This window comes from Aspergillus neoniger, assembly GCF_003184625.1.
Source record: "Aspergillus neoniger CBS 115656 unplaced genomic scaffold BO87scaffold_13, whole genome shotgun sequence".
NCBI lineage: Eukaryota > Fungi > Ascomycota > Eurotiomycetes > Eurotiales > Aspergillaceae > Aspergillus > Aspergillus neoniger.
The window spans coordinates 288,205-310,551 of NW_020291141.1; the positions used below are offsets into that span (position 1 = coordinate 288,205).

The 22,347-nt window shown below is 49.0% G+C and overlaps 11 protein-coding genes across 11 annotated transcripts; 7 read left to right on the forward strand and 4 right to left on the reverse strand.

Moving 5' to 3' along the window:
* Window positions 1–183: 183 nt before the first annotated feature.
* BO87DRAFT_406147 (fungal specific transcription factor domain-containing protein) lies at window positions 184–1,907 on the forward strand (the record flags this gene model as incomplete). Its single annotated transcript, XM_025625975.1, has 4 exons — window positions 184–210; window positions 358–804; window positions 866–1,240; window positions 1,272–1,907. 4 exons carry the CDS (start codon window positions 184–186, stop codon window positions 1,905–1,907), a joined length of 1,485 nt encoding a protein of 494 aa, XP_025480561.1.
* Window positions 1,908–2,308: 401 nt separating this feature from the next.
* arp1 (scytalone dehydratase arp1) lies at window positions 2,309–2,966 on the reverse strand (the record flags this gene model as incomplete). Its single annotated transcript, XM_025621401.1, has 2 exons — window positions 2,834–2,966; window positions 2,309–2,749 (listed from the first exon to the last, which is right to left on the reverse strand). Exons 1-2 carry the CDS (start codon window positions 2,930–2,932, stop codon window positions 2,309–2,311), a joined length of 540 nt encoding a protein of 179 aa, XP_025480562.1. The 5' UTR covers window positions 2,933–2,966.
* Window positions 2,967–4,584: 1,618 nt separating this feature from the next.
* Window positions 4,585–6,542, reverse strand: BO87DRAFT_434642 (uncharacterized protein; the record flags this gene model as incomplete). The annotated part of the gene is made up of 3 exons (XM_025627719.1): window positions 4,585–4,626; window positions 4,868–5,130; window positions 5,534–6,542. 3 exons carry the CDS (start codon window positions 6,540–6,542, stop codon window positions 4,585–4,587), a joined length of 1,314 nt encoding a protein of 437 aa, XP_025480563.1.
* A 701-nt stretch (window positions 6,543–7,243) lies between these two features.
* On the forward strand, window positions 7,244–10,316 carry BO87DRAFT_357266 (uncharacterized protein). The gene is made up of 4 exons (XM_025621402.1): window positions 7,244–7,893; window positions 7,947–8,802; window positions 9,030–9,674; window positions 9,727–10,316. Exons 1-4 carry the CDS (start codon window positions 7,263–7,265, stop codon window positions 9,869–9,871), a joined length of 2,277 nt encoding a protein of 758 aa, XP_025480564.1. The 5' UTR covers window positions 7,244–7,262; the 3' UTR covers window positions 9,872–10,316.
* Window positions 10,317–12,740: 2,424 nt separating this feature from the next.
* BO87DRAFT_375883 (uncharacterized protein) lies at window positions 12,741–13,385 on the forward strand. Its single transcript, XM_025623153.1, has 3 exons — window positions 12,741–12,970; window positions 13,023–13,075; window positions 13,132–13,385. Exons 1-3 carry the CDS (start codon window positions 12,805–12,807, stop codon window positions 13,162–13,164), a joined length of 252 nt encoding a protein of 83 aa, XP_025480565.1. The 5' UTR covers window positions 12,741–12,804; the 3' UTR covers window positions 13,165–13,385.
* A 260-nt stretch (window positions 13,386–13,645) lies between these two features.
* BO87DRAFT_415318 (short-chain alcohol dehydrogenase like protein) lies at window positions 13,646–14,462 on the reverse strand (the record flags this gene model as incomplete). The annotated part of the gene is made up of 2 exons (XM_025626681.1): window positions 13,646–14,163; window positions 14,207–14,462. 2 exons carry the CDS (start codon window positions 14,460–14,462, stop codon window positions 13,646–13,648), a joined length of 774 nt encoding a protein of 257 aa, XP_025480566.1.
* A 410-nt stretch (window positions 14,463–14,872) lies between these two features.
* Window positions 14,873–15,899, forward strand: BO87DRAFT_357270 (uncharacterized protein). Its single transcript, XM_025621403.1, has 2 exons — window positions 14,873–15,281; window positions 15,351–15,899. Exons 1-2 carry the CDS (start codon window positions 14,947–14,949, stop codon window positions 15,889–15,891), a joined length of 876 nt encoding a protein of 291 aa, XP_025480567.1. The 5' UTR covers window positions 14,873–14,946; the 3' UTR covers window positions 15,892–15,899.
* Window positions 15,900–16,238: 339 nt separating this feature from the next.
* Window positions 16,239–18,069, forward strand: BO87DRAFT_357271 (SDR family oxidoreductase). Its single transcript, XM_025621404.1, has 4 exons — window positions 16,239–16,606; window positions 16,660–16,787; window positions 16,848–17,024; window positions 17,079–18,069. Exons 1-4 carry the CDS (start codon window positions 16,306–16,308, stop codon window positions 17,739–17,741), a joined length of 1,269 nt encoding a protein of 422 aa, XP_025480568.1. The 5' UTR covers window positions 16,239–16,305; the 3' UTR covers window positions 17,742–18,069.
* BO87DRAFT_36937 (uncharacterized protein) lies at window positions 17,810–18,187 on the reverse strand. The gene has a single exon (XM_025621972.1). It carries the CDS (start codon window positions 18,082–18,084, stop codon window positions 17,878–17,880), a length of 207 nt encoding a protein of 68 aa, XP_025480569.1. The 5' UTR covers window positions 18,085–18,187; the 3' UTR covers window positions 17,810–17,877.
* Window positions 18,188–19,440: 1,253 nt separating this feature from the next.
* On the forward strand, window positions 19,441–21,275 carry BO87DRAFT_458377 (phosphoesterase-domain-containing protein). The gene is made up of 4 exons (XM_025628871.1): window positions 19,441–19,655; window positions 19,711–19,855; window positions 19,907–20,197; window positions 20,247–21,275. The coding sequence occupies exons 1-4, from the start codon at window positions 19,473–19,475 to the stop codon at window positions 21,041–21,043; spliced, it is 1,416 nt and encodes a 471-aa protein (XP_025480570.1). The 5' UTR covers window positions 19,441–19,472; the 3' UTR covers window positions 21,044–21,275.
* A 506-nt stretch (window positions 21,276–21,781) lies between these two features.
* BO87DRAFT_415322 (uncharacterized protein) lies at window positions 21,782–22,282 on the forward strand (the record flags this gene model as incomplete). The annotated part of the gene is made up of 2 exons (XM_025626682.1): window positions 21,782–21,808; window positions 21,872–22,282. 2 exons carry the CDS (start codon window positions 21,782–21,784, stop codon window positions 22,268–22,270), a joined length of 426 nt encoding a protein of 141 aa, XP_025480571.1. The 3' UTR covers window positions 22,271–22,282.
* Between the last annotated feature and the right edge of the window lie 65 nt (window positions 22,283–22,347).

Genomic DNA, 22,347 nt, shown 5'->3' on the forward strand with positions numbered 1-22,347 from the left:
CTGGTGGGACTGTGGATCAAAACAGAGGGAGATTATAGGCGTTGTCTTAGCGGGGATTGTATCTAACCGGAGCATCTGATTGATGGGGCAATTTAGCCTGCTGTCCGTCCGAAACACATCCCGCGGCTCATCCCGCGGCTCTAATTCCCAGGGTTTCCTAGGTATCAGCATCGAAGACCAGGAATGATCCACCACACCAGGGGTCCACCTGTAAGAATATACTGAGCATGAGACGCTTACAGTAAGCACTAAATCCTGCGACGTGGCAAAGATAAGGTGGCTGCGCTATTCCCCGTCTTGTGGATTTCCATTTCTCCCTACTGCAAGTATAAATGCCACCGCACCAACTCAACTTAGAGAAATAAACATCAGCGCACGGCGGGTTTCGCGCCCATTTCCTCACCATTGAATCTGGACCCCACGCCGGCTTTTCCTATCGGTATAGGATTTGAAATGCTTCAATCTCTCTCGTGTCGCGAGTTTCAAGCCTGCGCTTTCACTTCCATCGCCTTTAAGGATCGAGAAGAACTTCAGTCCAGTGGGACACTACTACTCCCAAGCGAGGATTTACGCGGCCTTCTTCTGCAGTCATATCTGCGATGGGTACATCCCCTAGTCCCTGTTCTAGAGATACCAAATATCTTTCAAAGGCTGCTAGAAAGTGATGACCGTCAATTCCCTCAACCACTTCTGTATCAAGCCGTCCTCTATGCGGGGAGCTCATACGTGGATTCCCTGGAACTACAGGCAGCGGGTCACCCAAGTCGAGATACTATTGGGAGGGTTATACGCGAAAGGGCGAGAGTGAGTGCATGCATGCATCCCCAGAAATTCTCCTCTCAAGTAACATCATTGACGCGCGCAGATGTTATACAATCTCTCGGTCGAGCGCAATCCGATTGTCATGACCCAAACACTCATCTTGCTGAGTATCCGTGAAAACCTGTCCGAGGCTAGTCTTTCAGAATCCCGATATTGGATTCGCCATGCTCTCTCTGTCGCGATCGGCGCAGGCTTACTGGACCCAACAGATGAGCCAGTCAACCAAAACACAGAGTACCTTTGCACGATCTCATCTTCGCTTCGTGAGCGACTAGTATGGTCGTTATACACCGCTGATCTCACAATTTCCCTGGCTCTGGATGCTCCATTCCAAATAAAACGACCACCTAGTCTCAATTGTCAGTTTGTTCCCGACGTGTTTTCAGTATTTGATCGAGCCATAATCAACGCTACCTTTGTCCAACAAGTGAAGGTCCAGCAAGCGAGAGCATTTCAGAGCCACCATACCACGCCAACTATGCGGTATCCTTATCGAACGGTCGAAACTTATCCGCTGCATGTACCGCCTTCTCTACACAGTCGACCTGGACCGTCAAACGCGTGATGCACTGGACGATGGTATGAAGCCAGCTATTCTGCTATGGAAAATGCAGCACCTCGACCAAGCACTAGTCACGAGCGTCGAATCAAGACTCAAACGGTGGCTGGAAAGTCTACCTGCCTCTGTTCGCTACTCAGCTCAATGGACCTTGATCGAGCATTCACGACAATCTAAAGAGTTTACGCTGTGTGTCCATCGTGGCGCACTATACATACTATATCTGACATATCTACTGGCCCTCTACAATGGCAAGATGGCACGGACGCCGACATATTCTGAAAGTCTCGTCCATCGTGCCCGCCAGGTGGCTGCCGAAATCGTGCAGACGTGGGCCGGCCTGGCAGAGACACAAGCGATCGATTTTCTACCGAGCTATTGTTTTCTCTCATTGAACCTTGCTCGTGAAGTCTATACGCAGCATTCAGGGGGCTGCAACAACTCAGAGGATTGGTATGCGATGTGGGCTGTTAGATCGTGTGACGCATCCCTGGCTCAGGGGTTCCATAGAACTGGGGACGTTTAGCATTGGCAAACTCTCAACATAAACTGTTGTTAACCATAGGGATTCTTTGCTACATTTTCTTAAAAGGAATTGAGAATAACTTTGTATCATTATCGAGACGAAGTCCACTTTCGCAACGATAGCCTTCTTCAGCATACAAGTTTGCCGTTAGGGTTTCTTGTGCAAAGTGTATCCGACAGCCCACATCCCGAGATCCCCACAACCCGACACTGTCTGATCCCTCCGACAGTATCAGTCACATACAGCGTCGTCAAAGAGATCAAGTAGCTTAACCAGTAGAAAATAAGTAAGCCCTAAATTCCAGCGAGCTGTATACTCTATCACCCCCCAATAACAGCACATCGCCATAACAGCGACCACGACCACGACCATCCCAGACCCCAACACCCTCCACCTCAAACCTAAACCTTCCCCTCACCCTTCTCATCTGGCCGTCTAATCCTCTGAAAATCCCCCGTGTGGTACAAAACCTCCGGCTCAAGCACCTGAATCCGCCACTGCCCATCCACCTTTACATAAGTCTGCTGCATCCAGCTTCTCCCATCCGACGTCTCGTCAATCTTGCGCTTAACCGGGTGCGTCTCTTCCTGTCCGTCAACCCACCGCCCATGGCTCGCTAGTTGCTGCCACTGTACGACAATCTTTTCCTCCGATGCGAACTTGAAGTATGGTGCTCCGAGGAGATGCTGCGTCGCCAGAGCCTTGTTCCCAAGGTTGGTTGGGTTCAGCCATGTCTCGACGAAGTGGTCTGCTTCGTAGGTCTCGCGGGTGACGTGGGGAAGGACTTTGTTGTAGTCGACTATCACGGAGGGGGCGAGGGCGGCGCGGAGGCGGGTTTTGTCCTAGGTTCGATGAATATTAGTTTAGGGTTATTACTATGCTATTGCGATTACTAGGATGAAGGCCGTATAAAGATCAGTGTTCACCTTCCGATCGTACCCATCAGCAAATGTGCGCGCACATTGGCAGACGGCGATGTAGTCCTGGAAGGTCAGGGTTGAGGGAATGTATATTTCGAATGTCATTTTCTCGATTGGAATCAGATCAGCTTGACCGTGGAATTTACAGAATTAAGGGATTCTACTTTTTACTCAGGTGGCATGAGGGAGGCTTTTATTCGCATAAGATGAGCCGATGTTGTCCACGTCGGGCATTGAGGGGGGAAGAGGCGGGGCTGGCAGCCGAGCTCTGCCTTCCCGTTAATCTGCATATTCTAATTCTATTATCATCACTATCGGGTATCCCTGCGTTTTATGGATCTAAAAACCTACGAATGAGATGGAAACATATCGCCAACTTCATGCACACTGGATACTATTGTCTACTATCCAGTGGCTTAGGGAGGTTCTATCAGTATCCAGCCTGCGTTACTCGACACATTATTATCATGACAGTTTAGCATTGTCAGACCAAGTACATAGCGATAGCTCCCAGCGATAATAAGCCCTCAGTCCTGGTTCGTGTGGTATAGTGAGGACCGAGCACCAGCGGTTATCCAACTAGAAGTCACTTTATCATCCATATCGATCGTCTGCGATCTGTAACTTCAGGAGAAACCTCTATCTATGGAAACAGCGATGTAGAGAAAGTATAGGATAGAGAAAAGGAAAAAAAAACAAACACAGCGGGAGAACGAACGGCTTTTATTCAGTCTTACGACTTTACAAATGTAGGCCGTGTATATACAACAATACTCATGCTGAACGCGTCGAGCTCTACTATATGACATTGTAGAATTCTTCAGATGAAGATTTGGACTGGTGGATGTTGATAAGTACCAATTTAGTGAAAAATAGTACACTAGTCCACTGTTGGTAAGTCCTTCACAACGCGAGAAATACGTGCGCTGTGCCGAAGAAGTCGACAAATAACGCTCGCCTAATCGATACGATAGCATGCCATTTTATATACTATTTTGAGGATAGATAGATACCTCGAATAGATATGTGTGGCGACCTCCGTAACCTTATCTGAAGCTTATCTGGTAATAGTGGAGTTGACACCCTTAGTCAACCCACACCACCTCAATACGGTCAACAACCCATTCTATATCGACCGTCTTAGCGACTCCTCATCCGCACAAACCAACTTTCCACCCCCCTAGCAACACGCTGCTCCAATCCAAATCAGACCGCATAAGGAAGGTGAAAGTAGCTCAAATCTACTGCAGTTTACTGCTGCAGATAGGAACTTAGGTACGTGTTATATCCAACTCATTCACATGCATACTGATATCCTGGTTAGCGGAAATCGTCTCATTCCTCCTCCCTACCCTATTCAACCTCTCCACCTCGCAAGACAACATGACGGATATCCTCAAACATAGAGATTACACCGTGAACATGGTGCTGACTTCGCCGCACCGAACACGCATCGCAGGTGCACAGGGTGCTTGTGGAGGCACAATGGGGATTGGTGATCCACGATGCCGCGCATGGTGATGGAGATAAGAGGGCTAAGGTAGAGCTTATTGGGATGAGCACAAGCTGCAGGATGCCTTGAAGGCTATACTCACGGCCTCCTGTCAAATGTACACTTTTTACACCATAGTCGTCACAACTTCTCGAGCCAAAGAACTCACGGGCGTATTCGGTCGGGCCTTGAAATCCTCAGTCGCTCAAAGGACGCCAGGTTGCCACACACACTCAAAGAATTGATTTTCATCTAGACGACATGTTTACATACAATCTTCGTAAACCATGACGCCTTCTAGATACATCTGTTATACTATATAGATGTACGATTCTTATATTGAACTTGAAGGTGAATATCCACGAGGGAGCTTCAAGTCCATGTCCCGATCGCAACCCTTGCCGGGGATTTACTTTTTCTGTTCACGTTTCATCTTTCGTTGTCTTCATAGGTATGGAACAACTACCAGGCCCTTACGTCCTGGTGGGAAACTGTCTGGTCTTCAGCTCGCTGAGGTCGGTACGCATCGCCTCCTACAACCGACACACATCGTCAATTTGTGCCTTCAACCCACTGATCTCCTGCTGTTGCAGGAGCAACAACTCCCGGCAAAGGTCCAGCTCGGAGCGTTGATCGTTGTCAATACACTCGACGGCCGTGACGATGCACTCTTGGGACGAGCGTGAAGTGGGAGTGAATTGCCGAACAATGTAACGCACTAGGATTTCTAGGTCAGGACGGAACGCCCCAACCCAAGTACCCAGCGTTCCCAATATAAAGATGATATCTACAGAACCCATGATGTTGAAAGCTTGGACACGTACAGAAGTATTAGCTTAGAACGTTAACAAATGAGTTCCGTGAAGAAAGAAGAGGAAAGCTTAGAAGAACCTGGAAGGCTTCAGGAAGATGGTCGTCGGTCTTCGCTGTGGGTGGTTTCCATTCTGGGCAGGAACGAAGTTCTTTCCCAACTTGGGGATCTTTCATGGGACCAGAGAAGAGATTAGAAAAGAAGCATTGAGTCTTTTAACATGACAAAGCGATTTAGCCTGGGTACTTGGCTAACATAGATTTAGAGCTAGCGATGGAATAGATAGTACATAGATTCCGAGTAGCGCCACATTGCCCAACGGTATCGTCTTCTCATCAAGTATGACCTGTTTCGCGGCGTAGGGTCACTCTTGATCAGAGCTTTCACGGAATAGTCGACGGACCTCCCCTATGCTCGCCGTAGCTTCGACACGATCGTATATAGATTCTATCGTGTTTAGCCTTTTTCCATTTCGGATCTTCAATATCTGTCCCGGCTCCAAGGTCTAACCATTTAGTAATTGCCACTGCTGTCCCATCCTCCCCACAGTCTCGGAGGACGATCTGAAACTCCACACCACAATGCAAGCATCGCATAATCTCTGTGAGTGGTGCCTCCTTCCAGCAAATGTTTCGTTGCCGATTTGCAGGTCGAATCTTATCTTGAATACTCCCGTGGCCCACTCTCAACCAGTTGCAAATAAAGAAGTTGTGGAGTACTGAAAGAGCAACATCGAGACCCCTGTCGGAGAAGACCTGTAGATCATGGACGAGAACCCACTGTTGTATTTGCAGGACTAGCGATGGTCTTTGGCGAGCTCCAGCCGGTGTACAGACGCGTCCTTCCACTGATAATAAAGTCGTTCTTGCTGGTTGTTGAGGGTAATCAACCACCTCGGTGAAAGCCAAGGACTCCGCGTTGATCCCGTATCGGCCGCCGGAATGGTAATTTTGTAGGACAGCCACCAGGTGGCAGTGACGGAAGTCATATAGGGTGGTCATACAGTGGACAGCTATCAGCCATCTAATCGACGGCTGTGGACACTTTCTATGCCAAACTCCCAGGTCCGAGCACCGATGACGGAAACCCATGGAGCGTGCGGGATGGAGGACGTCAGTGATACGATGCAACTTGGCGCAGTAGTGGCAGCAGAACATTTTTGGGAGGTCTCGGGTCAGTCTTGTGAGGACTGAAAGTGTTAAGGGCTTGTCTTGGGGTGGCTTGAAGTCGTAAAAGCTTGTTGCGAAAAGATTAAGTGTTCGGCTGCATAGGCTGAGGCAGATAATGTCAGCGGTTGTCAGGAGTTTACCGATGTGGAGTAATAGTTCGCGAGGTAGCACTACCAGGTTGGAAAGCCGCTTTTCGTGTGAGTATCGTGGGAACAGACGAAAAATCCAGTCTATTATGGGCATATTGAAGGTGAAGTTTGGAAGTATGAAGAAGGTGGGACTGGAAAAAGTGTGGGTGTGACAGTTCCTGGATCTACGTAGGCGGAAACACAATTCATGGTCCCTGCACGTGGTCTATTGCCTAGGGCTCGCAATTTCGAAACCGCGCCAGATTTCTATATCCGGAAATAGCACTTTAAGATACATATGCACAAATTAAGCTGTTTCCTTGTGGTCGCCTACCCGAAGAGTACATTCTCAACAAATAACTCTATTGTATATTCCGTTGATATCCTGAGGGTAGGCTAGGACTGAGATATCTTCGCTACTCCACAGACTGCGATAGGTGAGAAAGTTAGGAAGGAGGCATGCGTCATAAGTGTATCTACTGATGGTGGAAGGTTATTATAGTGTTTACCAGTGATAAATAGGAAGGGGAGATAGCACCAAATGGCCTTTCCACTTCCAGCCTGTTCTCGCTACTTGTCACATCCGTCGGCAATTCCGAGGGTGTCAGGCTAAGATATGCTAAGCCACAGCCTCGCCAAGCCGACCCTGAGTGACCCACCCGGCTGAGCGAGGCTCAACCGCGCATCCTGGCCAAAGTTTATGCTCCAATGCACCAGACTCGATCTGGCAGTGAGCATGGTGGCCCTAGTAAATAAGAATAGACAGACCCTGCATGCTCATCCCCCATCTCACTTTTTTCTCCTATGTAGTTGACTCTGCCAGTCACTTTACAAAATGGGGTCGGGTGACACTGCTCTACGAGGGGAATATATTCCATTTCATACACTAAACGATGACGATAAGTCAGCCGATTATTCGCACAGAACGTCTCGTTCCTTATCCCGCAGCTTGAAGCATCTAATCCCCATTGTCTTAATTTACTGTTCCCTCCTCATCTTCTCATGGACCGTGACGTGCATCCTTACCCACCGTCCTCTCCTCTACCACCATTCAACGCCAACATGGGAAAGCGCGCGACAGCTAACCTGCGCGTCCCAGACGGTCCTGGGTGTCATCGACTCTGACGCGACTGCGACATTTTCCTGCAGCCAGAGAGAAGCGACAAAAGTAACTCTCACCGCAGCCGTCATCGCTGCTACACGCCGCTGGAGATTGGCCGCCCGGGTCGTTAACTCAGTCATGGCGGTGCTGACCATCCCGTTCTCTTCATTCATTGCCGCCCATACCGCCATAGTGTATGGCCAGGCCGCTGGAAATAAACGGGCATTCAGCCTCCGGAAATTGCTAGCGGTAGCTGATCGAGGATGGTGGAATCCCTTCATCCTTGCCCGACTGTTCTCTGCTGGGGGTCGGCGGCGATTGGGCAGTCCGCTCCTGTATTATGCATTCCTCGTCTGCGCTTTAGGTAAGGAAGGGAGGTAATGATGATGTGTAGAGGCTGCTGACCAACTCATATAGGTGGTCTAAATTGGCCGTTGCAGCAGTTGCTCGTGTCAGAGGTGACCATTTTGGTCGAGAGTCTACCCTCCAAGGTCACTCCGCTGGTTTCTGACGCCGACATCACCGGATTGTCTCAAGTGAAGTCCATCGAAACGGTTGGAGATACTAGGTCATTAATCAACTACGCTACTCAGTACGACTCTCAGCCAAATATCTGGCGGACACCCGATTCAGTCTGCAATTCATCTATGAGCTGGGCATATTCTTGCGTGAGTAACTCGAACCAAGGCGGAATTGCTACACAGTTCTATCCTCTCCGCGGTAACAGTTCATTTGTCTCCATCCCCGTCAACTCGGCCACAACGGGAATAATAAGCGATCATGCGCTTCGATTCAATACGTCCGTTGCCTCGGAAGAGGTAGCGGAAGAGAGCTATCCCGACAGCTGCGGTGGACCAGGGTCTTTCTCCGCGTCGACGCTTACGAACCTGTCGAGTCTGGATGCTTCCTACAATGTCCCGAGCTCTGCAGATGGCATGATGGAGGTAAAGGTGTGCGCGCTGGGAGATTCGCAGAATTTCCCATGGAACCTCACCCGGAACCGCCAGGACATTGCCGAGGAAGCGTACATTCACTTCAATTCAGTCGCCATGAGCTTCCTCACCAACGGGTCCCGGATAGCGAGTTGGACACAGCGCATTCGTGCGAATACGACCGCGGGGTATTTCATGCTCCCTAACTACATGAACAACTACCAGACGGGTCCCTTGTTGGAGACGTTCGATCTTGCAACTAGTTTTGATCCAGAGAATGTCATCGTTGACCAGGAGGAGAGTATGGATGTGCGAGCCTTAGATAACTCACATGTTCTAGGGTAAGGGCTCACTGTTATCTTTATGAGAGGCGCTACCGCAACACCAGCCAGGCTGCCTCCATACCAGGCTTCGTTTATGCCATACCCTGTCACCTACTTTAGGAAACAAGGTTCTTCTCTTCAAGTGGCAGGGTGCGGCCTGAGCAAAGCCTAGGGTGGGGAAAGCCTGGCTGGTGTGGCAGTAGCGCTTCCCAGTTTCGTTGTGATAATCTTCTCACTTGGCTTAGATATGGTTATCCCGACCCCACTCCTGTCAGCTCGCCAGCTCTTGGGCCTTTGCTCACAGCCACCAAGGCCCTCTTCGGCCCGTCCACGTTCTTCGCCAATCGTGCTAACTCGACACCGACTCTACCGAACATCACTTCCTTGTCGTTGGACGAGTGCTCCGAGCCCATTCCGTTCACTTACCTGTCAAACACTAACACTGAGGATACTACCTCCTGGCGATACGCAACCCTCAAGCCCTGTGCATCAGACACCAACTCCACATACTTCAACGACCTGGCTGCCTGGCTTGGTCAGCTCTTTGCAAACTACGACTACCCCCAGACAACGTCAGTCTTTACCCAGGGCACCTTCTTTGCCAACAAGGCCAACCTGGGCCGCGCCTCAACTGAGCAGGCCTACCGCCGTATCCTCTTCAAGGATGACGGAACCTCTGTCGAGATCTTCGCGATACGACCATGGGCGATCGCATTTCTATCGACCATAATAGGCCTGCATCTTGTCGGATTGGTGATCATGGCCTTCTACGCGGGATTGCATCCCACCTGGACGGAGTCCTTTGATGCATTTGCGATGCTGAGAATCGGGGTGCAACTTGCGGAGCGGAAGGATGTGAGAGCTCAGATGCCGCTGCTTGGGAACGCAAAGTGAGTTACTTTCTGGTTAGTGGGATTCTGCGACTAACATGAGTGGCTTTAGGACGGAAGATACTGCGATTCTGGACCGTACGGACGGAATCATAGGGGAGGATATCGATGCAGAGGAGACCGAGAACGTCGGTCGTCTGGTCGTGGGTGGTCAGGGACAAGTGAAAAAAGGCAAACGCTACCTCGTGTTTCAGTAAGGCTGCTCAGCCGGAATGAGTTTACGCTCTCCCGCCATTAGCAGCATATCTATCACACCTTCGGAGATCCACTATGGGTGGCCTGATCGGCAGCAAAGCCGCGTGTCAATTTTATTAACGGACACAGTCATGCGCGGTTCAGTCATCTATGCAACCATCTGGACGTCATCATGTCCCTCGTCTTTCCCAAGACCAACCGAGACAGGCACTGGGTGCCTTCATTCCAGCGCTACAAAGCACTGGAACCCAAACCCCTCCCTCTATCGCACAACATGCACCAAGTTTCGACAGAGCTTTGAAAGAGCCTGTCTAGGCTCATTATCCCACTGCTACATAGGCAGTAAAATATCATCACGCCAGGAAGGGATAAATACGGGATACGCCCATACCTAAACGGAAGGATCAAAATATCAAAAGCCTTCCCCACCATCCCATAGACATGTACAATAGAACAAGATATCCATCTCAATCCCCAAGCCACTGGATGCAATGCTCTCTCTAGGAACCTACAAAGTCATAGCACCACGAATTTATTTGCATATAAGCCCCTTATTCACTAGGATCCTTCTAAATCCGCGGTATCATACCTAATACCTCATTGACCACCCTCTACAACTCCTCCACATTAGTGCTTACACCCTACCACTAACCGGATAATTAGTTCATGCAAGGCGTCTTCCCTAGACCCTTTACTTCTCCAATCCTCCATAATCCTTCTCTCCAAATTCCTCGGTACCTCTTCCTCTTCAGGCTAATGAAACAATATAAGATCACCAATTCCCCTTTGAGAGGTAAATTGGAAAAAAAATATTACCCGGGGGAAAAGAAAAAAGGAAAGGTAAGAAAAGATAAAAAACGAAAGAAAGGAGCATAATTGCGAAGAGAACGCTATAAAGGGCAAGGAAACCGAAACCGAGCATAGAAAAAAAAAAGGTTCTGGCCCCCACGGTCCAGCGCATCCTCACCATGCATGTTCTCCACCAGGGCGGGCTTGACCTTCTGTACCGCCGCCGCACGATCGGCCTTTTAGCTGGGTCCTACTCCGTATCCGTGTCCGAACTTCCGTTCTCCGTGCCAACTCATCCTGATCGGCAGAAGATGATCAGCCCGTCCTAGCTTTGCCACAGCCACAATTGTTCTTCCTGAATTTATATTAGTGCATTATGAGATATCCCTGCCCGATGCTTATCTCACATCTGGGGAATCCCTTTTCACTGCTTACTTTTTAGATCTTTGTAGATCTTTTCTTTTGAAGGGTCCTCCCGCAAGACACCCAGCGCTTCTCCTAGAGGATGTATCATGGGCTTCTGCAAGTCAGTATCTACATGAAATACCAAAGGCCGCTTTTAGTAAGGGTGGTGGCAATATGGTTGGGATATTCTCACTTCAGAAATAATTTGAATGCTGCAGATCGGTTCGGTCATATATTTGGGAACGCCTCTTGGGCAAGGTCCATTTCGTCCTAACGCAGCGATTTAGGAATCATTTGTGTCAAAAGAATGTCAGGGCTCTAGTACGTAAGCGGTACAACATGATTGTACGGCACATTCTCACCCGCTATGCAAAGCTCGAGTATCCCTTGCATGATGCTGATAGTTACATCTGTCTGTTGCTTGAAAGAAGGGTAGAATGCGAATGTGGAATGCTATTAAGGAAAAAGTACCCGACGCCACCAGATTAAGGAAGTCATACGATGCTGAAGAAATAAAATTTGAGGGTTGAGATGCGAGGGGCTATGAGTAACTCTTCATAGACTCATAGGTGACACTCCAACGTGGAAATGATCAGAACCACCCAAGGAGAAAGTCAGTCAGACATTATACCAGAAGGTAGGAGGAAGGACATGCTTACACAGAGTAGTAACGTAAGCTATCCCCTATCCGTATAGGAGTATATTGTATGCGCTGCACACATGAACAGAACCAACGGCCTGCGCGTTGGTTAACAACAATCAAATCTATAAACGGGCTAACATTACAAGCCTCAGAGATAAGGCATTAAGTATCCGCGCCATGAGCGGGCGTATCCTATCGCCCGTTGTAACCCTTTATGGCCTTCTGCAAGGGGTACGACGCACCCCGCTCTTCAACAGTGGGGTTGAACTGCAGCGAAGTTTGTTTATCTTGTTCTCGCATAATGCTTTTCCCCAAAATCTTTTCGACATGACTCACACGGAGAGTATAGTGGGGTTGTGTATTTGGTGAGATTAACGAACTGTCTATGGGCCGGTAGGAAAGGTTTTATGGAGCAGAACTGAATGATGAAGACTTGCCATATATGTATCCAGCCACATTATGAAATGTGAATCTTTACTACGTTATTAATCATTGCTGAATATTTCCTATATTATTCTAATCATTTTAATTCACGCTTGTTGTAGATCTTTGTCCTTTAGGTCCCTCCGCAACATAATGGGGAATGAGCTAGTCGATATTCGGCTGCAGTAGATTAAGATTCGGATGGTAGCACAGGGTAGGATTCGCAAATAGCATTTTGGGGGTCATCCTGCATGAAGGACTTTTCAGAGCAATCTAGACCCTACTCCTAATCTCAAAATCCTCCGGCAGTGGGGTTGAAGAAGGGTCAGTTGAGAAGACACATTGCGAGACCCAACTCACTTATGCGCTGCACCGAGCTAATTTGTTGCGCATTGTCCCTCACATGGCGCCTGCCCTGACAGTCTAGATGGTCTATGATACTACTACATTGATACGATGTCTCAAATATGCAAATACATCGACAAAACTAGGACGAACACCTGATATACCAGGCCAAGTGACATATTTACATTCGGACAATATTCAAGGTTGAAAGGGATATATAAACCATCAAAGACCGCGAACTCCATACTGTATTCATTCTATCATCCCAAGAAATTGCCTGCATCCTATACAATCTCACATTATTATCGGACAAAGATATAACCAACCACAATGAACTTCTCTCAGATTCTTGTTGTCCTCGCGACTATCGGTCTTGCCAGCGCTGCACCAGGCACTAGCGATGCCTCACAGTGCACTACATCCCAAGCCAACTCATGCTGCACTAGCTTGACTAACGGCATCTTGAATGTGAACGTGCTTCCCGGACTTTGCGTTCGTAAGTTATCACACTACTTTATTCACTGTCCGTCTTGCTAAGATTTTATCAGCGCTTGTTGGAAGTTGCAACAACCAAGCTGCCTGCTGCACCACTAATGGAATTGTAAGTGGAATTGCAAGATGGTTTATTGATAACACGTACTCATGCATTACCTCTAGGGTCTTCTCAACTGCCTGACCGTCCAGGTCTAGTCAAGACGATGACTAGATGCGTACAAATGTATCCGATTGGATATAACCATCAAGTAACATGAGACCTACATTGAACGTGGTTGGAACTTTTTCCTGCTTTTTATTGCTTTGGAGCATCTTACGAGCACGATGCATCGTTGTATGGATACACTCTTTTGACACATAACTGGGCCCAGACCAATATCTGAATATAAGCTATATTCGTCAAATTACCATCCAAGAACGTCTACGTTCCGTTCATATGTAGATTTTCCAATGGGACAAGATTTAGAATAGCCTTCGGCCATAAGATCACTGTCTTTCATGTGTGGCCAGTATCCACCTTTAACTCCTTGCTTACTAGCCAGCACCCAGTGTTTGGACAGGGTGGTTTGGTGCGCATTAGACAGGGTTATATAAGGCTAAATAATAACCATACCTACTTGGAATATACAGGTACCGACAGGAAAGCCTCTCCGATGATAGTACCTAATACTCAGGCCTATAAACTATCCCACTTTAATGATGACACGACCCCACCATCCACTAGTATATCATTGCCCGTAATAAAAGACGACTCCGAACTCGCCAAGAATGCCACGGCATTCACAACATCCTGCGGTGTGCCCACGCGACCAACAGGGCTCATGGCAATAAATTTGCCAGCTGGACCATTGATCTCCTGTCTGCCAGCCCTTGTAGAGATTACTCCAGGGCTAACAGAATTTACTCTTCCCCCAACACGCCCCCAAATTTTCGCGGCAGCTTGGACACGAAGTATATTTCCACGTTTCGAAAGACCATACGCCCGTGCAGGTCCATGGTGGTCGCTGGGATCAATGTTCAAAGCGGGATGGTCCAGCAATTGTTCCCTGGAGGCTGTAGCAAGATGACGCTCGAGCTCCGATGGCAAGCCTGATCCCATGTGACCGGCCATACTGGCTATGCAGACCATGCTCGTTCCAGACTGCGCCACTTCCAAGAATGCCTCAATAGCGTTGGCGGTGCCGAGGAGGTCGACTTCAAGGATTTTTTTGCGCACTACCTGCGGATGGTGACAAACCGGCTGTGTGGATGACTCCTTCGATGGGACCTTGTGATGCAGCCGCCTGTGCAAAGCCGCTAACGGATGCATAGTCAGAAACATCTACCTGAAATGTTTCTACCGTGTAACCGTCGTCTGTCAAGGTTTCCTGTGCGGCGGAGAGGACTCCGTCGGAGAAGTCGGCGATACATAGTCGACGGCCAGCACCGAGGCGCCGAGCGATGGATAAGCCCATGCCTCCGCATCCGATGATGGCAATAGTTTTCGTGATCATAATTTTGTTTCTGTTTGAGTTTTGGGAAAGGATATTCAGTGAAGGATAGTTCGAATGGAATCATGTGGTTTCAATATCTTTATGTGTTTGGGCTGGCTGTGGGCTCAGGTCAGGATCTCAGAAGATCTCATTTCTGCCGATAACCCTGAATAGGCTGGCATGGTCTTTTATATAAATATACCAACCGCTTCGGGGAAAAAGAGTGTGGACCCTGCATATTTGCAAGTGGATTTCTTCAAAAGCGCATCTCTGGTGCCAATTGTCGATCCTTAATCCGAAGCCGAATACGAATAAGACATGTACCCCGAATTGGTAAAGTGCCCGAATACGAACCCGAGCCCCCTTTCATTTGACTTTATCCGCTGATGCATAAGAGAACTGCATAAGTATCCTCCATCCGACATCTATCTGTCCAAACTTCCAAGATTTTTTCATCAAAGTAATTCTCCCTCTTTTTGCCTTGGTTGCTTTGATCTTCACCAATATGACTGTATCCATTTCCAATGGCCAATCCTCGGTCGGGAAGGGACGTGATGTCCCTACAACTCTGAACTATATAATCCCGCCTGGCCGTGAAGGATTAAAACCAATCGATGCCGATATGCCCGAGGCTCAGCGGCGTTTTGCCAAACGCGAGGGTATCAACGATGTGAGAGACGTTGTAATCAAGGATATTCGTGGTAAAGAGCACGAATTTACCTTGGATGTTCAAGGCTTTCAATACGTTAAACATGGGATTGAGGGGGTTACGGATTGGCATGACGCCGCTCAGATAAAACAAATAATTCAGCCCGCTACTGAAGAGCTGGTCAAGCGACTGTAAGTGGTTCACCCACGCCAAAGGATAAGCTGACAAAATGGACTCAATTTCTCTGACCATATTTGCAGAACCGGTGCATCCGAAGTCGTCGTATATCTCACTCGCACCAGATTTGAGGGTAACGAAGTCGGGAACCAAATGAGCACCCCGAATTCTCCTTCGCATGGTGTTCATTCAGACATGACGCGTGCATCTTGCCGGACTGTTCTAAAGGATGTCCTTACCGAAGATGAAATTGAGCGGCTTCTTAGCCATCCCTTTGTCGTTGTCAACGCATGGAGGCCAATCAAAACAGTTCGAAGAGATCCTCTTGCAGTGTGTAATTGGCGATCTGTTGACCCTGTTTCAGACATCGTCCCAGATCGCAGAACTATTTCCGGCCATGTAGTCGAGTTTGGCTTGCCCGTTTACAACGACAAGCATGACTGGTATTATCTGAGCGAGCAGCAGCCAGATGAGCCGCTCATCTTCAAGCAGCTAGGCAGTGATGCTACATCTAGCGTGACACTGCTTCACTCTGCATTTGTGGATCCGGAACATATACATGGTCCTCCACGAGAGAGTATTGAGATGAAATGCTTTGCATTCTTTACTGAGGGCACTGGTTAAGCTGTTGGTTAGTGTGAGTTCCTCTTGCGAGATAGTTTGTATGCAATTCCCAATGTGTTTCCGAGATCTAGAAGGTTCCGAACCTAGCAATTCATAGACCGTAGCATACAACGAAAATATCAATCTTACGCATACAATCGGACCATCTTACAATCTCAAACAGCGCCCGCAGAAACGGGTTTGAGAATCCAAATTTTCAAGATTTGCAATCGAAATCTGTACTTCCCACAAAATGACGTGCCATGCACTCATCATATGTCCCGGACAGGCTAAACCTATCCGGGATCCCGACCGTCCACGATCATTTTGCGACCCCGACGCAAGATTCTATCTATATAAGTCTCGAACTACTCTCCCCTACTTTGCAAGGTATACAAATACAATTTATCAGAAGGGGCATTCAATCACTCCAGAATGCCATTAAACTCTCCCAACCATGCAATTGTCTACGGCGCATCAGGCTTAATCGGCTGGGCGCTGATAAACCAGCTCTTGAGTCCATATCCTGCCGCTGGGACATTTCAAAAGGTCACAGCTGTGACAAACAGACCCCTCGATCCTTCGCAGACATACTGGCCAGAGGCAGGTTCTAATCGGCCCCAGCTGCAATTGGCTTCGGGCGTTGATCTTCGCAGCTGGGATCCGGATAGACTGGTGGAGTGGTTGAGGGAGGTTGTTGAGGATAGTGAGGGCGTGACTCATGTCTATTACTTGGGTATAGTTATATCTCATCATGGTGGTTATGTGGAATTTTCTGACAGCGAGTAGCCTTCGCCGCCATGGACGACGACTTGGAAGAAGTAGCGACAAATCGACGTATGCTGCAAAATGTCATTGATGCGCATAACTTGATCAGTCCGGATTTACAGTTCGTTGCATTTGTGGGTGGAACTAGGGTGAGTACTTATTATCCTTGAAGTGTGCAGAGGAATCACCCCTGACCAGACATTGGCTAGGGATACGGCATCTATTCCGCCGGCGGAACGTTCACTCCACCTCTACGCGAAGAATTGGTGAACAGCCTCCCATCAGACTATGCCAAGACAGTGGTCTATCCAATATACCGCGAGATACTCGATTCATCCAGCAAGGAACGGAAATGGACCTGGTGCGAAGTGTGTCCGGACGCAATTGTCAGTCCTTCCTTCATCTTCCCTAACGAATGGAACGACTAATCGTAATAACAGGTTGGGTTCACACCAAATGGATCACAATTCAGCTTGGCGTTGCACTGGGCACAATATCTATCCATATATGCCTACAACAATGGCATTGGACCACATACCCAAGAAAAAGAGGAGACCACCAAGGCATCTGTGGAGGTCCCCTTCCCCGGGTCCACGGCTGGTGCTACGTCACTATTCAGCCCCGTATCCAGCAACCGACTTGCGCGATTCATGATCTTCGCGTCGTTACATCCAGAGATGTGCGGGGGTGGTCGGTTATTCAATGTCGCTGACCGTGCGACACCGTGTACATACGGGTCGCTCTGGCCTCGGTTGGCAGAATGGTTTGGTCTTGTGGGCGTGCCACCTATTGAATCTGCTCCTGAGACGGAACATAATACTTTGAAGGTTGGGGAAGTCCCTGAGCGGGCTTCGGTACTCGCACCTGGGGAGTATATAACTAAATATCGGGACATCTTTACCCAAAATGGGTGTCCGAAAGCTGTTACTGGCGGGGTCGGAGTGGGGTATCGTCAGTTGGATAGTGTCGGGTATTGGTTGACTTTCGATCGGCAGTTGAGTGTGGAAAGGCTTCAGGAGACCGGTTTTGAGGGGGATCAGGATCCGGTAGAGGGCTGGTTGGAGAGTTTTGCGATGTTTCGAAAAGCGGGGTTGATTTGGTGATTATGTGCCGAGGATTCATAGATGGGAGACCCTACTGCTACACCGGCCAGCCATAGAACCCCGTACGCAACGCCTCAGGCTGGAATTATGCCCAAGTAGTTGGAAGGAGGGACTCTGTATATACGAAAAGTAAGCCTTACGTAATATCGACTGGATCTTGCCTTCTGAAGCAGGCGCGTAGAAGGCAGATACATGGACCTCGACGAGGACCCGGAAGGATTGTTAAAAGATCGACTGATACCAGCAGTACCAATAGCTTAACGCATCCTAGATATTCTATTATAATCACAGTATCTCTTACTGGATTTACCATTTGAGTCAAAATAATGCCAACAAGTTTCATGGGTATTTCACGCAGAGTGCGCTTCGTTTGAGTGCCTGAGGCATTAATAGTTCCCGCCTCAGGCAGACATAGTCTAAAGTGGGGGTGGGAGGCACAACCAGCAGGAACAACGAAGCTAAAGATGCCATGGTCTCGGCATAGATACTGTGAAAGATAGTGATAGGCGATTTGCAACTGCGATAAGATCACTATCTTGAAGGGCAGAATGAACGGTTACCTGGATGCAACGTCGGTCTTCTTCGAAGCACAACGGCTGAGCTTTCTGAGAACCAACTTGGAGAAATATTTGCATGTCCATATCCATTTGTCATACGAACAGATGGCACGAGGAGCAATCCCCAATAGGGAGTGCGCACGCGACAGCATGCCTTGAGTACGATCTGCGATATGCTAGTGCTAAATTGCCCTAGCCGTTCTTGCTCGGGCTCCGTTTTAAACCCGGTGATTTTGTGAACATGGTGGACCTGGGTGGGATTCGAATGTCTTGAAAAAGCGCATGGACAAAGGCTTGTCCAATTGTATGCAAGCTGAAGCTAATCAGCGTTCCACTGTGTGTCTACACTAGGATGGTCGTGTACATCCAATTATCGAATGGTGGTCAAGGCAGTCTTTGCTACCTTTTCGGGATATGGAGTAGATGCCGAGATGTTGGTGCAGAAAGTAGTCACATGTGCATTTCTTCTAACCACTTGGAATAGAGCAGCGGCTGGAAGGATTGAGTCCCTTGATACTGGTCTCCTTGACTAACAGCATCTCCGGAGTCCGCCGGGTTGCGACCGGGCTGGATGAGGGTATCAGTCTTCCAACTTTGCGCGTTTATCTCCGCCAGATGAGAGTGGCGGGCACGTGGGATAAGCCGGGCCACATCCACCCATCCGTGAAGCTTGGTGAGCTTGGTCGAGGGCGAATACCACAAGGCTGTCTCATTCAGGGCTGAACAGATGGTGTGATTGTGCAAGTCGTTCGAGGTCCAGCAAGCACGCGCAGGGGATAGCCATTGCAATTGGGTAGGGAGGAAGGGGTGTTGCTGGAAACCCCGAAATTGAAGCCTTGAAAGTGGGTGGAGAGAGACTCCACCGCGATCCAGTCGGAGTGGATCGATGGATGAAGCCCCCGCTTGGTTATCCCTCGATTGTCACTCGCTCTTCCTGCCGGCAGGAACGTGAAGTCAACCCCATTTCTGACTGGCCCGCGGGGTTAAGGTACTGCTAGTCCGTCCCTGGTAGAAGTAAGTAGGTACCTTACTAGATAGTATTCCGCCACGGTCGCATCGGCCGATATGCCGCCCAGTGTGCACAAGGCACTGCAGGATAAAAGGACGATATGCCCTGAAACTTGCTATGAAAGCCCAGGTAACTTTTACTCACTGTTTTTGAGCACCTCTTCCAATGGCTTTTGTGACTGCGCTCCTCACCCTGGCCGGGCTGGCCGCCGGTGCCACCATCACCACCACAGAGCCTCCGCTCGCCGCTATCCAGAGGGCCCAGGCGACCACGTTGCCCCAGACCTGGACTTCCAATGTCACTGGCAAGTCCTTCGACCGTTTCTACCAGATTTGGCTGGAGAATGTCGTAAGTATCCATGTGTTGTCCCATGGTATGTCGCAATACTCATAATTAGTCATAGGACTACGTCAATGCTGCCAATGACACCAACCAGCAGTGGCTGGCTAGCAAGGGTATTACCCTGGTCAACTACTACGGTGTTGGCCACACTTCGCAGCCCAATTACTGTGCCTCAGTGAGCGGAGACAACTATGGCATGGACAACGGTAATGCTAATGCATCCCGGAAGCCGACCCAATGCTAATCATCCGCGGCAGACAACTTCCATGACATTCCTTCCAATGTCTCGACACTGGCGGATCTGCTCAACCCCAAGGGTATCTCCTGGGCACACTACCAGGAGCACTTGCCCTACCCCGGGTTCCAGGGGTACAACTACTCGAACCAGAAAACCGGCGCGAATGACTACATGCGCAAGCACGACCCCTTGGTTATGTTTGACAAAATCTCTAGCAATGACACTGCTTTGCGCCTCATCAAGAACTTTACTAGCTTCGAAGAGGACATGAAGAACGAAGTCCTCCCTCAGTGGGCCTTTATCACTCCTAGTGCGTTTCTCCCAATACCTCTACACACTGTCCATACTAACCTAGTAAGACATGACCAACGATGCTCACGATACCAATATCACCTTCGGTTCCAAGTGGCTGCGCAGCTTCGTTGAGCCTCTCATGAACAACACCTACTTCTGGGACAACACTCTGCTGCTGTTGACCTTCGACGAGACCGAGACCTACGGTGTCCCCGAGTCGGAGATTTACAACGACCGGAACCGCGTCTTCAGTATTCTCCTCGGTGGTGCTATCCCCGACCACCTCATCGGCACCAAGGATGAGACCGTCTACACTCACTACTCCACTCTGGCCACCGTCGAGGCAAACTGGGGTCTTCCTTCCTTGGGTCGCTGGGATTGCGGTGCCAACATCTTCAGCTTCGTCGCTGACAAGGTCGGCTACACCAACTGGGACGTTGATCCTACCCACCTCTACATCAACCAGTCTCTGCCCGGTCCCCTGGAGCAATGGGGCTACTCCAAGTACCGTGCTAACTGGCCTATTCCTACCACCAACGACACCTGCTCTGCCGGAAATGGTATCCTGCAGTCCGTCATTGACGCCTACAAGGGCCAGAACCCGACCTACAACTACACTGCTCCCTTCCCGTATGATGCTTCGTACGGCCTGGATGTGAACATTCCCTACAGCCGTAACGGCACTACTTATGTGTCTGGTGTCAACACCACCGGCGTCGTTGGTTATGATACCAACACTACTACCTCTTCCTCATCCAGCTCGGCATCGTCTTCCGCTGCCGTTAGCGCTGGCTCTGCCATGACCATGCCTGCTGCTGGCTCGGTTGTTGCCATTTTTGCCGCTGTCTTAGCTTGCTTGTAAATGAATCATGGGAGGTGGTGGGGTGTTGACTTTGTGTCGACAGAAAAAGATCTTTGTTAATAGTTTGTTGATTTGTTCTATTTCTACTACGAGCCATGAGTGATGTTAGATGTCATCGTTGGATGTTGATATGACTCAATGCTATGTATAATAGTCCGCAACTCTCCTAGTCAGTTGCTGGGCACACGGTTTACATAACTCTGGATACCAATAGTCTACACGAATGCAGAACCACTAACAGTTCCAGTAAGGGAATAAAAAGAAATAACAGAAGTAAGATACAGGGCACCGAACCATACATGACAGGACGCTTAATCTGACATGCGTACGGCCACCACATCCACACTGAGCAGCATTGCTAACTAGAGAATTTCTTTTCCCTTGCACTACCAATCGGAATATTGGGGAACTATCATTAGCGGGAAGACGTCTTGACCATGATGCATCACACCTCGTCGTGATTGCACCTGTTTCACTTCCCCCCAAACATGCATATCTAGTTGCAAGCCACTCAATCTTACTGACATTAATCGTGCAGAAACACGAACCGTGGCGTGGATACTACAGTCAATATGATCTGCTAGAATGTATTATCACTACCTGCTGAAATACAACCTTGATCGCTAGAAAAAGAGTATATAAGTAGTATCAACACACCCTCAACTTGCCACCCGAATCTCACCCCACCTCACTCTTCCTCCACAACCCCAGCACTTCAGCCCACCTGCTACGCCCATCATGCCCAGAATCTTCCCCAGATTCAAGGTGCGATGACATCTCCATCTCACCCTCCACAGAACCAAATCTGATGATTTAATACCTCTTCAGCTCCCCCTCCCCGCCCTAACCAGTATAACTACGCTCCTCCTCCTAACTCCCCACCCAACAACAGCCTACTTCTACAAATACCCCGCCCTCTTCGTCTACAAAGACACCAACTGCACCGACATCTCCTTCTCGCTGGTGTACCCCAGCCTGGGCGACTGCAACGGCGGGTACTATGACTACGCGGGCTCATTCCAGATGTTCAATATTGACGCCGCGTATACCTGTAATGACAGCGACATGACACTTACATTCGAAATGTATAATAGTTCTGGATCGGATTGTGGCGATGAAAGTGATTTGTCGTTTCGACAGCCTGTTACGGAGGAGTGTACTGTTGCGGATGTGGAGAGTCCTGGGCCGTTGGAGATGCCGGTTTGGTTTGAGTTAGGGTGTATGTGATGAAGATTATTTGGGGAAGGAGTGGATTTTAGTCTCAAATTCGCACAGACAGTGGTGAGTTGCTACGGGGGAAACCT

Excerpts from the sequence above, each read along its gene's own strand:
- BO87DRAFT_357270 (XM_025621403.1), top strand. The coding sequence starts at position 14,947 with ATGACTGTATCCATTTCCAATGGCCAATCCTCGGTCGGGAAGGGACGT. Across the intron at positions 15,282-15,350 it reads GAAGAGCTGGTCAAGCGACT|AACCGGTGCATCCGAAGTCG; the intron begins GTAAGTGGTTCA and ends CCATATTTGCAG.
- BO87DRAFT_375883 (XM_025623153.1), top strand. The coding sequence starts at position 12,805 with ATGAACTTCTCTCAGATTCTTGTTGTCCTCGCGACTATCGGTCTTGCC. Across the intron at positions 12,971-13,022 it reads GCTTCCCGGACTTTGCGTTC|CGCTTGTTGGAAGTTGCAAC; the intron begins GTAAGTTATCAC and ends AGATTTTATCAG. Across the intron at positions 13,076-13,131 it reads GCTGCACCACTAATGGAATT|GGTCTTCTCAACTGCCTGAC; the intron begins GTAAGTGGAATT and ends CATTACCTCTAG.
- BO87DRAFT_458377 (XM_025628871.1), top strand. The coding sequence starts at position 19,473 with ATGGCTTTTGTGACTGCGCTCCTCACCCTGGCCGGGCTGGCCGCCGGT. Across the intron at positions 19,656-19,710 it reads AGATTTGGCTGGAGAATGTC|GACTACGTCAATGCTGCCAA; the intron begins GTAAGTATCCAT and ends AATTAGTCATAG. Across the intron at positions 20,198-20,246 it reads GTGGGCCTTTATCACTCCTA|ACATGACCAACGATGCTCAC; the intron begins GTGCGTTTCTCC and ends TAACCTAGTAAG.
- BO87DRAFT_357271 (XM_025621404.1), top strand. The coding sequence starts at position 16,306 with ATGCCATTAAACTCTCCCAACCATGCAATTGTCTACGGCGCATCAGGC. Across the intron at positions 16,788-16,847 it reads CATTTGTGGGTGGAACTAGG|GGATACGGCATCTATTCCGC; the intron begins GTGAGTACTTAT and ends GACATTGGCTAG. Across the intron at positions 17,025-17,078 it reads AAGTGTGTCCGGACGCAATT|GTTGGGTTCACACCAAATGG; the intron begins GTCAGTCCTTCC and ends TCGTAATAACAG.
- BO87DRAFT_357266 (XM_025621402.1), top strand. The coding sequence starts at position 7,263 with ATGGGGTCGGGTGACACTGCTCTACGAGGGGAATATATTCCATTTCAT. Across the intron at positions 7,894-7,946 it reads ATTCCTCGTCTGCGCTTTAG|GTGGTCTAAATTGGCCGTTG; the intron begins GTAAGGAAGGGA and ends CAACTCATATAG. Across the intron at positions 9,675-9,726 it reads CCGCTGCTTGGGAACGCAAA|GACGGAAGATACTGCGATTC; the intron begins GTGAGTTACTTT and ends GAGTGGCTTTAG.
- BO87DRAFT_36937 (XM_025621972.1), bottom strand. The coding sequence starts at position 18,084 with ATGAAACTTGTTGGCATTATTTTGACTCAAATGGTAAATCCAGTAAGA.